Source organism: Blennius ocellaris, assembly GCF_963422515.1.
Source record: "Blennius ocellaris genome assembly, chromosome: 8".
Taxonomy (NCBI): Eukaryota; Metazoa; Chordata; class Actinopteri; order Blenniiformes; family Blenniidae; genus Blennius; species Blennius ocellaris.
Genome location: NC_137657.1, coordinates 21,321,058 through 21,337,132, shown reverse-complemented (window position 1 = coordinate 21,337,132; position 16,075 = coordinate 21,321,058). Strand labels below are relative to the sequence as shown.

At 38.7% G+C, this 16,075-nt stretch overlaps 1 protein-coding gene across 1 annotated transcript; it reads left to right on the top strand.

The window, feature by feature from the left end:
• Positions 1–3,300: 3,300 nt before the first annotated feature.
• On the top strand, positions 3,301–14,974 carry nrsn1 (neurensin 1). Its single transcript, XM_080500251.1, has 6 exons — positions 3,301–3,415; positions 9,858–9,973; positions 10,300–10,392; positions 10,516–10,634; positions 10,977–11,164; positions 12,819–14,974. Exons 2-6 carry the CDS (start codon positions 9,875–9,877, stop codon positions 12,920–12,922), a joined length of 603 nt encoding a protein of 200 aa, XP_080356377.1. The 5' UTR covers positions 3,301–3,415; positions 9,858–9,874; the 3' UTR covers positions 12,923–14,974.
• Positions 14,975–16,075: the final 1,101 nt, after the last annotated feature.

Below are 16,075 nucleotides of genomic sequence, written 5' to 3'. Positions count from 1 at the left end.
TTTTTATAGCAGCAACTAGACATTCAGTAACATTCTCAAGACTGAGTATGGCACAATCTCTTCAAAGGTATTTGGTAGTTGAGCATCACCAAAATATTAAATCCAGGGTAAACATTTAAGCTTTGTGTAGTTATATTGAAGGTTAGTGTCAGCTTCCAGAAGAGACAATACAATGTTAAGTCAAATAAACTGTGTGTATCCCTGACCTTAACACACAGCCTATCTGTGTGCCTATCTGTCAACACAACCCGCCACCACTTAAAACACAAAAACAATGTGTAAAACAGTACGATTCTGATTCAACCTTAGAATAAGTTTAATTACCTGCTGGACACTAACAAAGACAGCCATTACTATAATGTAGTTTTTGTACGGTGTCTAATTCATTCATGATTACATATATTTTAAAATGACTCATGGCTAAAGCCCTAGAGGATGTACATTCATAGGAGCCATAGACTTTGTCGTATCATCCAAAGGAAGTACACACGCTCCATTCTTTGTCGAGGTCTACACCCTGGCTCACGAAGTTGGATCGATTTTTTTCAGTCCATGTCAAAACTCAATTTTTGGTAGGATTGTTCTTGTTTCACAAATACAAGATGGAACATTTTTTTCTTCTTGCCTTAAGTTGGGGGTTTTTCAGCAATTCTTTTAAATTTTAGCTGCTTTAGAATGTTTGCTTTTTTTTCTGTTACCAACTTTTGTGCTTTGTTTAAATGTTATTTATTTATTTACATTTTTTGAAAGGAATTAGTCCTTTGAAAAAAATAGTCTATTGTGCAAATACAAGAAAAATATGAAGAGCCACATTGCATGGGAGACTCACTGGACACCTGTCCATCACAGGGCAAACACACACAAAGACAAAACACCTACAGTCAAATTTTAAATTATCAATACAACAATCAGGCATGTCTTTGGCTTGTAGAAAGAAGCTAGAAATCTCAGAAAAATAAAAAAGCTCTAGTGGAGTGTTCTCTCTCCGCTGATAAGAGCACTTACCAATGGGAGTTTAAGACGGGAAACAGATTTTATTGACGGTCAAATGATACAGATATGTGAAGGGAAGAAAAATTGGCCATCTGGTCTGAGCTGATAGATACGATACAGAATCAAAAACTGCTGGGAAAGTTCATATTGGGTCAGACATAAAAGTGTGAGAAGATTTACTGCATGACAGTTAATGGGGCTGTTTATCTACAGGCTGGTCAGGACACCAACGTTAACTCTCCTCAGCAACAATTTATACTCTGAGAACAAGAAATTGGTCTTGTTTTCCTCACGTTTCACAGCCTTTTTTCACCTGGGGAAGACATGTCATTGCAAAAGTTTACCCTCCTTCAAGGAGGCTGCAATAAACTCAAGTGATTCGCTCTGGTCTTTCTGGCTGGTTCTAGATATTTCCTTGCTACTAGACTCCTGATTGTAATGAGAGACGTATGATCAGGTTTCCTACTGAGCTAGTTGATGATGCATTTGTTAGATTAGAACAAAAAAAACCTCGTCTTTGTGGCATTTTGGGCAACAATGAGCCTCAGAGGGGTGAAGGGATGAATCAGGATGAAATAATAAGTGAAAGGTGAACTATTAATTATCTTATTAAAATGCACATTTTAGAAATGAATGAATGAATTGGATTTATATTCAACCCAAATTTACACTTGGTATGAGACAACGCATGAATGTCATGAGAGCTGTGAAGGAAGAGCAATTTGCTTGAAGGTGTTTAAAGCGGGTTTATCCTCAACCTTGAAAGCCCCTTTCTAACACATACACTTTGGATGGGACTGCACCGCATTAAAAAAATGATCTGCTGATAAACCTTTCACGTGTGTCACATTGTAAAATTTTCCAAAGGATTAAGAAACAAATGTTTTTCTAATTTCACAGTTTTAGACTTTGCACTGGAGTATCAGTAAATGCACTGCTTCATAAGCTGATACTGCTGCTCCTTTTGTGGAGCCGATAAAGATTTACATAGTATTAGGTTGGAGGTCTCAGTCTTTATACAGAAAACATTCAAACATTTACAAGAAATCACTTTCGAAAACAAATGCCACATCTCATTGTTACATTCTTCACCCTGTGTCTGACATATACATCCTGAACTCTGAATAAAATAAAGCTATTAGTTGCATGTGGGTAAACTCATATTCCCTTTCTCACAGAAACTCACCTCTCTGCATTGTTTTACTCAAGATATTGTCATGGAGACAGTTGCAGTGACTTCTGCATGCTTTCCTGTCTTGAGTACTGTGAGTGTTTCCTGTATGCAAACCTGTGACTTTCACACACACGAATTCATCGTCACACCTGCCCGACATTAATCAGACAGCTGCAGAAAGACGACCTGGTTTGACTGAGCCGACTCTGGTTTCCCCGCTGACAGAGGTGTTGCTGGAGGACTGATTTTGTCAGATTTATTCAGTGTCATGAAACTATTTTAGGTTGCATGCTGCTAATCCACTAATACTGCACTTCCACCATCAGCCACTGGAAATTAATACATGTTGATGGAGGCTTTCGAGGCACAAGTGCAATCACTTATTCTAGCAATTGATTGGTAGGGAAATCAAACATATTTAGAGACATTGTCAGAATTTATTTGTCCTCTCTTGAATTTATTGACTTTCAAACCTGACAGATTTCCAGCCTTGGAAGGAAAGTTTCTTTTTCACATTGCCATCATCTCACTGTGACCTCTCGGGAGGGTTTCTTAATACTTTGTAAGTATGAATACTAAATAAGAAGTATTTACTATAAAAATAAAGATCCTCATTTTGCATCAAGCTGTTTGTACTTGAGTCCTGACGCTGGACCGTCTCTTGAGGTCATACCTTCTTGAGGAGGGACACTGGTGGTGACTAACACTTCCTTTAACAGGTTACGTCAGAGCCAAGAATAGACCAGCCTGGAATGTGACTGGAATTCCTGAAAACCGTGTGAGATGTACCTCAATGTGCACCTACTGTGATGTGATGTACATGTCCTTGATCTATCTATCTATCTATCTCTCTCTCTATCTATCCATCCATCTATCCATCTATCCATCTATCCATCTTCCATTCACTGTCTCATTGATTCATTCATGAATGTCATTCTGCCCTGCTGCTGGTCCTTCCAAACCTTTCTGACTGCCTGGTTATTTATATTCTCCTCTGAATCATAGCCTATATTGTCATGACAGAGGCGCATGCGCAGTTAAGAGCGTGAAAACGTGAATCATCGACGGAGAAGGAGAGAGAGAGAGAGAGAGAGAGAGAGAGAGAGAGAGAGAGAGAGAGAGAGAGAGAGAGAGAGAGAGAGAGAGAGAGAGAGAGAGAGAGAGAGAGAGAGAGAGGTGACTGTAGAGTGATGGGACCCGGCTGAGGGAGCAGCAGCGAGTGATCACTCTCCGAGCTGCTAATGACAGGTAAATAAACATTTTTATTTCAAATTTTGCGATAAAGCTTTCAGAGCATTGCCGCCTTGAGGCTTTTCTAAAGAGCGTCAGTGTTTATTTCCAGTGTCGCTCCAGTTCGTGCGCGCCATCCGCTTGCACATCTGGATCATGTTGAAATACATTCAATATCTGGATTTAACTGCGTGACATTTTCAATTTAATATTTTGCAGTACTCAATTACTCCGAATATAAATTCATACGCGTTTTGGGCGTTGGTAACTTAATGAAATCCAAGTAAACTTAAGCCACATGATTGGACTCCAGTCATATTTTTTCTCTCATTAATTTTTCTTACTACCTTTTTCGCAGTAGATGATCTGATTCATTCATATTGCACATTTAAAGTGCACCTGTGTGAAGTGCGGCTGAAACGTACGTTGTGAGTGTTTTCGTCCTGAGAGGGGGGTTGGGAAGTGGGAAGACGGTCGGATGAGGTTTGTTTTCAGACTGGCGTCACACATTACGTGTGTGTGTTTTCCTGCTGGGCTGTGGAGGGCAGGATGGAGGCTAATAATGGCGCTCCTGCTCCAGCGGCTCCTCAGGCGCGCTGTTGGCACGGAGACACTCCACCGTGCGTCATTTCACTGATTCAATCATTTCAACTGAGAATTCACATTCAGAATGCAGCTCCTGCTGCAATAACCTGAGATCAGCCCAGTTTGTTTCATGGAAGAGGTTGGCTTCTGTTTTAATTGTTGCAGCTGCTCTTGGATTTTGTGCGTCAAAGCAATGCAAGAATAACAGCTGTGTTTTGTTTTTGTTTGTTTTTTGTCAAAACTTTTTACATTTGGGAGTTGGCTTGGTTGAAAACCAAGTTAGTTTTTTCAACATTACTTTTGAGACATTTCATGTTGGGTGTCAATGAAAATGAAGGTTAAAAACTAGATGACATAATTTTTTATTTTTTGTATCAAAGTAATGCAAAAATGACACATACTTTAAATTGTAAAGGCCCTATCTACAATCATAATAATTTCCCACCTTTTTATGTTAAGCTTCTCCCTTAGATCGTTATTTTTAGAGAAGGCATGAAGCAAACTATTTCTACTTGAATAATTGTGCTTTAATGGTGATGAATAACCTTTTTTTTTAAATTTAGGAATGTGTTACACATATGAATATATAGATTGATTTTCTATGTCATTAGGCTGTTTTAATAGAAAGCCACACAAAATTAATGACACACACTAGATAGAATTGTTTTCTTTTTCTTTTACCATTACTTGATTTTCCAGACAGCACATTCCTTTATGCTCATTACATTTTAGCACAAGTATCTGTTCTCCTTATTTCTTCCTTAAAAAAAGCCCTCGTGACAGTTTTCTTTAGCATCCATGGATCACAAATCAGATTTACAGTGAAAGGATCGTATCAGCTGTGGGGAAACATTATCAATCCTGAAGCTGCAGAAGTTCACAAATTTAATAATTTCAAAATGTATTGATCAAGTTACACTGAAAATGGAGGGCAGGACATTCACTTTTCTGCGTAAAAAAATGGAAAGTAAAAGTTTTGAAATGAATTAATCATTAAGTAATATTTGATCTTTATTTTTTTGTACATTTAACTCAGTTCCTGACTTCAAAATATTATGCTATGAAGTTCAATTATGATCTGTCATTACTTATGACTGAGCTTATTTACTATGCTTGCTAAAAAAAAAAAAAAACAAACAAAACCTTTATGAATAAAATTCAAGTCATATTTTCCTATTTTCTCACTTTGACCTTTTTACTTTATACTGGAGTATATCTCCAATTCTGCAGCTTAGTTCAGAACTCAGATCGATATGTCATACTTTCTATGGTTGCTTTTGTCAATTCTGGTCTTCTTTGGTTCAATGCAGGACTTCCTACGTTTTCGCACCATGACATTTGTATTATACCAGTTTTCTTTCAACCGTTCAGGTTAATTTCTCTGATGAGACTTTTTCAAAACTGTGGACGACACTATGGAGTACAATGGAGAGTTTCTCACCCAAAAAACTGACTTGTAGTCTTACTTCAGGGATTTAGCTGATGTTGTCAAAATAAAAGATCAGCTGCTTTATCAGCATCATGAATCCTGGAAATAGTTCCATCACACAAACATATAGTTTGCTCCACTTTTATCAGAAACACAACAAAATGTGTATCATGATTTTCACATTCAGTTCCCAGTAGAAAGTAAAAGCATGTTGGCTCAAGTCAAATTGTCTCACATAGATACATACACTTACATTACAATATATATAGCAAACATAATTTAATATCTATATGTTATATTTAGTGTAACACAATATTCAGATTTTAATGCAAACTGTCCTTGGCAGCTTTCATATTTCGAGGATTGTGATCTGAAGATCATTATAGTTAAGTGTCAAGAAATTGGTACAAGTCCTCATCAGCCATCATACATTTTTCAGTTTGTGTATGTGAATCTGATAGATTCTGACAAGTGAAATAATTACATATAATCACATATAATTACCGATCACATTATTAAAATGTGATCGGAAGTTGTGAAAAGCTAAATATTTTCATTTGGAATTATTTAATTTCCTGGTCACTGCTCTAAAATCCTGTGGTGATTGTACAAACCTACAGAGAATGGTGCAAACCCTTTTTGCACACTTGTACCATAACATGTGCATCTCGCTCAAAACAAGAAACAATAAATACAATTGTGCTGAGATTGGAACTAATTGTTTTTTCCAAAATAACTTTCTTTTCAGGAACAAACAAAAGGATTTTAGAAAATGTTTACAGCTTCTGGGACCAAATAGCATTAAACCAAAAACTGTTATTGTTGTGTTAGTTAACTGGTTCCAATGTGAAATATTTGGTCTTAAATTACATATTGCAATTGCTGTAATTGTTAAACTATTAGTCTCCATTACACTCATCATAAATCCAGCTTAAAGATGTTTTTACCAACTTTACCTGCCATGTATGTACAGTATGTATGCATGTTTGTATGTACATACAAAGAACAAATAATGCCAGTGAAAGCTATCCTTTCCTGCTTCCATATTCCCATACCAATGCCAAAATCCTATCCATACAGCACATACACAAAACAGACAGATTTCATCTCTCAATCAAGGCTGAACGCACACAGACACATTCTGAGCAAAACAATCCAAAAACACCCCGCCACACCCTTTGAACCACAGTTTCAGACTATTAATGTTGGCTGTTGTCCCAACACACCTATAGTCAAGGGAATTGGCTAATTCCACAAAAGCTATAACCAATAGTATGTCTGAAAAGGTTTTGTTATGATCAAGAATACAACATTGTCTGCATCTCTGTAAAATAAATGCACATTTTCCCAGAGTGGAAATATGACCTTGATGCAAATGTTGCAGCTGTTGAACGTAATGCTGTTTGTCATCGTCACTCTGCTATTATCATATTATATTTTTCATCATTTAGCTGCGGGATGAATATTGTTTCAAGCCTGCGAGCACACAGAGTCTTTGTAAGATCTGGACAGAGGCTGTTCATGACAGTCCTGAGCAGGTGCAAATTAAGCCATAATGTGATTAAACACAAGGCACTACGGAACAGTGTGTCACATTATACTAAAATATTCCACTAGTCATGCTTCTGCTACATTACCTGGCTGTGGTCCTGACACGTCCCATCTCCTGTGAGTATTTATGTTTGGTAATTTGTCGATGTCAGACACTGTACAACATCTTTTATGAACATCCATCAGCTTTGTGACCCAAACATCCTCGGGGGGAGTTGAAGTGACAAAAACAGGCAGACTAAAGTGACTTTCCACCAAACGGCAAACTTTGATGCAGCATGATTATTACTCACTTCAATAATCACTTAATATTATTTGTACTAACTCTGTAGACATATACCCAATTTGTTTCCCAGAAAACACTCCCAGTTACAAGCTCTCTGCAAGATGTGTGTAACCAAAGTCGCTTTATTAGGGATTACATCACTCGATTGATTTCCTTGATTCACATGGCTTTGCTGATGAACCAGAATGCCTATTAAGCCTCCATTTGTCATGCGAGCCATAAGATCACACAGCTCTGCTCTGGAACCATAACACAGTGTGAGTTATTGCTTTACTGGGATTTGCATTGTGACTTTTTTTTTTTTTTTTAATCAGTCGACATTTACAAGAAACATTACCAACTGTGCAATCAATATTTCATTTTCATTTTTGTTCCACAGTCCAACTCTATTGTGCGAAACAGAAAGTTGTGCTTGTAGAAACACAGAGCTTTGTTAGTACATGCATATCGGATTTTGTTGTGATATTTATCACTGGATTAACTATGAGAAGACAATGCTTGTATTTACTTCTTTTTTTTATTTTACAGTTTCTTGTCAGCATTGGAAACAGCAAAGCTTGTACAGTGAAAGAACAGAACATAATTGTCGTTAGTCTTCTTTTTACATAAAAACATATGTTGATAGATGTTTTGATATCTGTCAATGTGTGATGTGAAAAATATTAATGCCTCATCAACCTTTTTAAAAGTGAAAGCTACTTCAAATTTACTGAGACACATGCAGGGAGTACTTATTACAGATTTAACAAATATTTAGGCTTTTTTGTTGTTAGTATTGGAAGCTATTTTCAGAGTACACCCTATGAGCTCCTCATGTAATGATGTTTAAGCCCTCGATAGGAGGACTGGAAAGCGACACAAACTGTGGTACAAAACCTCAGATATACGAAACATTACAAACTACAAACCTACAAACTAAAATAGATACTGACTGCATTCATCACAATGTCAAACTAGTATCTGAGAATGTTATCGGTAAGTCATGTCACAGTTCACTCAGTTTCAGAAATATTACATGCTAAAAGGAGCAATGTTACAGCATGACAAACACACATTGATGCTTTAGAGAACGGGATTGATGTTAGCTAGCTTGCTTAGGTATCACTAGACATTACTTCATCAAATCATATATACACAAGCAAGTTGATCATAAAATGTGTACGTACATTTACCCTACATAACCACCAACCACTTACAAAGGGCTCATGCCCAAAAATGGTAAAGTGAAGTGAAAAATGCAGTGAAAAACTAGAAGATAATTGATGGGAGGAAGGATGTACCCTTCCTATATTTCACCAACCGGGAACATTGGTGTATAACCACACAACAGAAAAATTTAGTAGAAAAGAAACTGGAAAACATAAAACTACCTGAAGAATGACAAAATCAAAAGCAACACAAATTAGGCCTTCTGACCCTGCTTGCTCAGGGAGTAGATACAACTATAAGTGCACATTATTTCATGCATCACATCCTGTGGGCTACTGAGATGCTGCATTGGCTACCAATGTGTAAGAAATTCCCACCATGGCCTGAGCTAGCCCTTACTCTGTCCAACGCCTGTGGTTGTCTGTATAACTCTGACAAGATTCAATATGCATTATGTAATTTACAGAGGGAAGGGCATTTTCCTTTCGATTTACGGATCCATCTTCATGGCTGTATTATTGCTATTGCCAATGGGAAGAGAGAATCTATCCTTCATTTTTATGCTACTTTGACAGCAGATTATGGAGAACACAGAAAGTATTGCAACAAATCAATGGTCGAGAGGTGAAACAGAAAATTCAGAAACTTTGCTGTCTGCACTGAAGCTTTAATGAAGCCTTAAAACGGCTGCAATCACAGCATTTCTGGCCTTAAAAAAATACATCACCCACGAGTCAGTGACGTATTGTACGCAGTATATCACAAAATGTGCAATGTCTGAGATCTTGTCAAAGGCAGGTACTGAACAACCTGTTCTACACATAAATCTATAGAGAAGGTAACACTAACAGATATCAGCTTATATTCAGGGGATTCTTGGTACTGAATACACAAAAACGTGGTGTGGGAAATATCAAAACATTGAAATAACCTCTTTCACAAATTGGAGAGTGCCACATATTGCTTTCACCACAATGCATTGAAACAAAATGTTTGTTTATTTTTCTCCCATGAAGCTCAATATAAAAGGATGAATCTGTGCATGTCAGCAGTCTTTGCATTCAGCTGGAAGTGTAATATGTCACGGTTTATTTCCTCGCAGCCGACAAGATGAACGCATCATTAATCTAGACCCGCAGCACAATGTTACATAACTTTCTATGTGTGTGTGTGTGTGTGTGTGTGTGAGAGGGGACACAATTGTGTGTACACACGTAAATGTGTAGTACATGTACATCTGCATGCACAACAATTATGCCCAAGTGAAAGCTGGAAGCAGTTTGTCCACAAACTGTGTGGGTTATCTCTTAAAGGGGGTGGATGTGTGTGTGTGTGTGTGTGTGTGTGTGTGTGTGTGTGTGTGTGTGTGTGTGTGTGTGTGTGTGTGTGTGTGTGTGTGTGTGTGTGTGTGTGTGTGTGTGTGTGTGTGTGTGTGTGTGTGTGTGTGTGTGTGTTCTCAGGGAGACAGATGTGAAGGATGACTTCATGCACAGAGATCTGTGGGTCAAACTATGGAGAACAAGCTCAACCCAGTGGAAATTGCCAGCAGTACGGAGTCCGATCCTACCTACACCAGGTAACAGTGGAAACAGGAATACAATGATGCACAGAGGAAAAAATAAGGAGCAGCTGTGGCTCAGTGTGGAGAGCAAGGCTGCAGGTTTGATATCCCCTCCTCGCCTTGTATACATATGGCATAGTGTTCTTGAGCAAAAAATTTAACCCTGAATTGCTCCCAGTGGAGGTTGAATACTTTACGTGCGAGCTGCCACCACCAATAGTAACAGTCTTAATACTTTGTAACTGCTGGAGTTCCATTGTGTGAAGGTGTGATTATGTAATTATGCTTTTCTTTTTTTTTTTTTTTATAATATCTTCATGCCTTGTTTATCCTTCATTCAGTTTTATGAGGAATGCACAGCTTCTATCTGGGAACGTGATGAAGATTTTCAGATTCAGAGATCGCCTAGCAGGTGGAGCTCTTTACTCTGGAAGGTAAGGCTAAAATACATCTCATACTTACTGTTGAACAACCAAAAGGGCCAAGAGTTTTTAGAAACCCTCCTCAGATTTGCATCACTCCTTAGTTTCCCTGACTGTTATTCCTATGTGCTCCAGGTCTGTCTCGCGTTCGGGGCCCTGATCATGCTCGCAGGCCTTATTGTCGTTTTGGTGGGTTATGCCACTCCAGCCAGGATTGAAGCGTTCGGTGAAGATGACCTTCTTTTTGTAGACAGGTAGAGTATGTTCTATGAAATTGGCCTTCATGCACGAAGCATGAAAAAAAAAAAACGATGTCACAACATTTTCCTATTTGTTGAACTCGTTACACTTTCAGTGTTTCTTACAGGTTCTCTACCAGTCCCATGTCCATCCATTCATTGCTGAGTCCTTACTCTTCTTAACTTGTTGATTTTATTGGAAAGTGCTGTTGCTTGAAGTAGCTCCCATTGCTATGTATAATGAAACTATTGATCACACACACTATTGATAGCAAATATACAACAAATGAAGTGAATAACTGATAATGTTACTCTATAAAATGTATCTTCAAACTAACTGCCTCTTGTTTTGTGCAGCCACGCAGTCAGTTTCAACCGTGCGCTGGACGTTTGCAAGCTGACGGGCGCCGTGCTGTTCTGTGTGGGAGGCACCTCCATGGCTGTGGGTCTCCTGCTGTCTGCCTTTGCCAAAAGCTACTCCAAAGAAGAATTGTATCTGCAGCAGAAGTTTAAGGAGAGGTTGGCAGACCTGCATGCAACAGTTGGTAAGGCTTCAGTCTCCCGCTAGATCTCTGGGCAGAAGAAACATTACTCATACAAAGAGATTGGTTTCTCCATTTTCATTTTGAGGGAAATGTGCTTCTGGGCAGATTATGAACAAACAGGGATGGGGCGGTAATGCCATTATCTCACTGGGCGGCAACAACTCATGACAGGAAAATGAGAGAAAGAAGCAACCATTTTGACTTTGAATGAGATTGAACTTTTTCAACAAGATTCACATGGCTCAAACTTTTGCTATTTGCCACTGGCTTGAAACTGATGAACAAACGTTGCTAATCAAGGGCACAACAATTATGCCAGTCAAAACAAAACAGAATTTGTATACATATGAATATGGGGCTTCTCCCAAAACTGCTATCATCACAAGTAAGGTAAAATGGAGCTAAAAAGACGGTGCAGAAGCTGCTTAGTGATGACCACACAAACACCCTGAAGGCTAACTTGCAATTTCATGTAGTTTCCTGTTCTCAGAAACTAAATTAAGAAGAGTTTCAGGCATGGTATCATACCTCTGCGACAACTGAGAATATTTTATTTAGAAATTGAAGTTGCACATTTGCAAGAAACTGTGACTCAGAGGAGGAAACAACTGCGAATCCTTCGAGTTCCAAATATGGGAAGACCTCTCTTCTCCGAGAAACGATAAAAAACACATAGAACAAATCTGATTTTGATAGAATTTTTAAACCCAGGTAACCGGACACCAGTGCACCCATTGACACATGCACACAGAAATACACGCACAATAATGCAATTTTGCATTATTTATGTTTGCTCAATACAGTTGTAGATACAGTTTACAGTCTCGTGGCATTGCTCTCCTCTCTCACTGATTTCACTCCAACCATTGTTGCTCTCATGCTCCGGTTCCACCTGCTCCTCACATAGAGCATCATCCTCACTGTCATCTGAAGCATTTAAGATGCAGCATTTCAAAGCCTTCCAACGGAGTGTTAGCACTAACATTCAGCACCTATAGCTGGCGCCCCGGGGATGATTACCAAGTCACTGTTCATTGACTGCGCCCTATGTTTGGGTGGTTCAGTCATGTTTCTACAAATCACATCCAGCGTGTTCCTTTAGTTTCTGAGGCCCCTTTGCTATTGTTACGTAGAATTCTGTACAACACAATCAGCTGAGTATTAAACCCAAAATGAGACCACTCCACTTTTTCAAACTGACTTACAGCTTGTCTTGAACCAACAACCGTATCAATATTAATATCATTTGTACTCGCAGCCCAGTGAGAAAGAAGGACCAGACATTCATGCTTTGGTGTATATTCACTCTGAAATTTGTTTTAAACCAAGCCCAATTTTTTTTGCTGCCTTTACAAGGCTAATTCCCAGAACCACTTATGCATACGTCAGTGTTTTGAAAACTTCAAGGATGGGTTATTGTGTGATATTGTGATACCAACACATACCTTTCCATGGACTTACTTGTATCTGTAAAATATGCAAAATCAAATTTCATTCTAAATACCTCCACTAATAAAGTGACAGACCTGTTCCTGCTGCTTCACAGTTGAATGAAACTTAAAAAAAAAAACGTGTTTTTGTTGTAAATGAAGGTGTTCTTTTTAGGAGTAACAGTGGTGTGGCCTTGCAAGTGCACTAATTGCTCATGTTACAGGTACCCCAATAATGAGAGCTCCAACACCCGGAGAGGGAAAGGTGCCCGTCACTCTTTCCAAAGTCCAGAACATCCAACCAGTCACTACAAAGTCAGAGACCTGATCCCATCGGAGGCATAAAAAGAAGTGCGTGTATGGACTAACTGGTGTGCAGACTTTGTATGTGTGTGGGTGTATGTCTCTTTTTATGTGGGCAATTTGTTTTTCTCCTCTTTTCAAGAAAGGTCAGCTTACATGACAGATAGTATTGGTTATTTGTCTTTATTTGCCATGCTTGACATTAAAGCTCGGCTTCAAGTAGTTAGTAAAAAAGAACAAAGATTTTCTCTCATTCATGTTATGAAACTCACAATTATGTAATAAAAGCTCATGCTGTTTTTCAGTTTTATTCAGAAAACAATCTGCAAGAACAAAAGAGCAGCATCGTGGTTCACGGTGGTTCTTTTTTCTGTCAAGAGCGCTCATGTTTGATGAAAGTGACTCTACTCTGAACTGATCAAAAGTAGCACCGAACAATCTTTACCTCTGCCTCGTGAAAATCAGTTGACGGTTTAGCGCTGCTTGTATGTACAGAATATTTGCTTGTCAAAGTGTGTAATTGTTTGTTCACTCAAGAGAGTTGTCAGTCATAACTTGAAAGTTCACGCAAGGCTGATGCTACTTTGTCCAGTTCCACATGAGTTCAAGAGTCTATACAGATTTGAATGCTGAAATGTCAACTCTGATTCGACACAAACACTGATTAAAACAGACCTTAAGGGCAGATTTACACTGACATTTTCATCTGTCTTATTAGCCTTCTGACCATGTTTCTTTCAGTAAATCTTCAGACAGGATCAATAGACAAGGGCAGACAGACAGTGGACGGCGCATTGAGCAAGGCGGAACATCGAGAACAGCGTGACCTGTCAGATTACCATCCAGATTTGACAAATAAGGCACTCATCACGCGTTTTGTGTTTAGAAAAGATTCTTTTTTTTCAGACCTGAACACATACTGCTGACTTTTTTTTTTGTTCTCCTCGTGGAAAAAATCAAGCTTGTACATTTTAAACTAAAGTGTTGTCAGTGAGAAGTTAGAAGCTGGTGAAAATCAAGACAGGAAGATAAGGTGCAGAGCGGCAGCAGCTAACAGACGGGTTATATAACAGGCGGATGACAAGAGCACATCCCACACTCCAATGAGACATCAGCCACATCGTATTTGACAGCAATCACTGTGCTCATGTCATGAATCAAAGATGCTTCAGATACAACAACTGCCGTCCTGGTCCCACACACAAAACTTGAAAAATACATACTGTAGGTTGCTACACTCCGTTAAACATGCAATGTTTGATTCTGTTGAACTGAAGAAAATCATTGAAGCCTTTTGAGAGAAGTTGTGTAATTTACATTAAAGACGTGATGTTTGTTTTGATGTATAAGAGTTTCAAGTTCACGCTGTGTCACTGTACAAGCACAATCGTTTTTTATTGGGCCTGCGTTGCTGCTTTTTAAGATGCTGTACCTGAATGGATTGTTACTGCCAGAACATTATTTCTTTATTTTCACAGAAATTTATAGTTTAAAACAGTCATTGCAGGAGTTTCTAACCAAGTGCCATCAAGCTAAACACCTCCTGTTGTACACAACTGCTGCTGGTCTTACAAACAACATCTCATGTTCACTTTAGGACTTAATGAACCGATATGCCACGTACCCTCATGCAAGTTGACCTTTTAATATAGACTTTTTGTCTTTTTACTTTGAAAGAAAAAAATCTATAATGTCATTTCAACAAGATTGGTCAGATACAACACCAACATGTAGCTCGATCTATGAAACACAGATTACTAATAAGAAGACGTGCTCAAGAGTCTCACTATATTTCGGAGCTGCAAACCTACAGTACAGAAAGAAAGAACCAAGCTGTCGAACAAGCTGTTGTTGGGGAAAAAAAACTCCAGTATGATCAAAGCTATAGCAAGTGATCAGTAAATGTCTTGATTTGTAATTTCATGCTGTTTAATGCTGTGTCACAGTTTCACATCCATAACGGATATGATTTTATTCTCAAACATTAAGTGACTGATGTAACAGTGGATTCCCCCAGTGAATAAGTTGTACGCTGTACTTGTTAAAGATCCGATTGGATGGAGGAACAAATAGTATATTAGTCTCTTCATGTACATACATTATGTCTATTTTTCAAAGAACACAATAAAACTTGACAAACATGCAGCTCGACAATTGTGTGTTGATTGTATTTGTTCCCAAAACTGCTGTGACTGATTGCTTGCCGATAGCTTTTTCCTTTTACATTACACTCATTATATTAAGGCTCCACTGCAGTTCTATATACTAAACTGCAACTTTTATAATGAAAAAGAGAAACAAATAAACCACATCAACACTTAAATTAATTAAAAGTACATCCCGTCTTAATTCTGGCAATGTAACACTTCAATTTTCAACATCCAGGGCTTTGAAGACATATTCTCTGTGCAAAAATAGCCTTTAAAAGACAGGATTCACTGTGAAACTATACGGCTAAAAAGCCCACCCACACATCCACCTACTTTGGGAGCCATTGGGTTAATTGGGGTCTTAAAGCCTGCAGGTGTGACTGTGTACTGGACTGCTGACCTTTACAGGATGCACCCTGCCCGTCACCCAATGTCATCTGGGACTGGCAGCAGTCCTCCACATGGATAAAGGTATAGAAAATTAATTTACATCATGGAATATGTGGTCAGGTTGGTGCTCTGATTATTGATATTTTATTCACAATATTGACAACAGGAAGAGAAATTATGCTCAGCTGTCCAATGAGACAGTATATTCGTATATCTTATCTTAATATTTGCCACTTACTGTAAATCCAGATGCTGCCAGTTAATCGGCACTTAGACTTTTAAATGCATGCACGTACAGGGTAACTGAAATGGTTTACATACTATTGCTTTAACTGAAGAAAACCAGAGAGAGCATTTGTCATAAAGCCAGTCCAGAAGGTAAAACTAAATTGATGGCGACTCCAGAAATAGCATAGTCAGGATCATCACCTTAACCAGCCAGGCCTTATGACTCACAAACACATTTCCGCCCCCGCTGCCTCTGCTCCACTGCGTTCTCCCCCCTCTCCCTCTTCCTCTCACCCAGGTTTCACGTCTCCCGTGGGACGGTGACTCACCAACACATCGACTGTATGGATCCCAATTTGAGCAGATGCAAGGACGAGGGGGGGGGGGGGGGGGGTGAGGCCATCATGAAC

Excerpts from the sequence above, each read along its gene's own strand:
- nrsn1 (XM_080500251.1), top strand. The coding sequence starts at position 9,875 with ATGACTTCATGCACAGAGATCTGTGGGTCAAACTATGGAGAACAAGCT. Across the intron at positions 9,974-10,299 it reads TCCGATCCTACCTACACCAG|TTTTATGAGGAATGCACAGC; the intron begins GTAACAGTGGAA and ends TCCTTCATTCAG. Across the intron at positions 10,635-10,976 it reads GACCTTCTTTTTGTAGACAG|CCACGCAGTCAGTTTCAACC; the intron begins GTAGAGTATGTT and ends TGTTTTGTGCAG.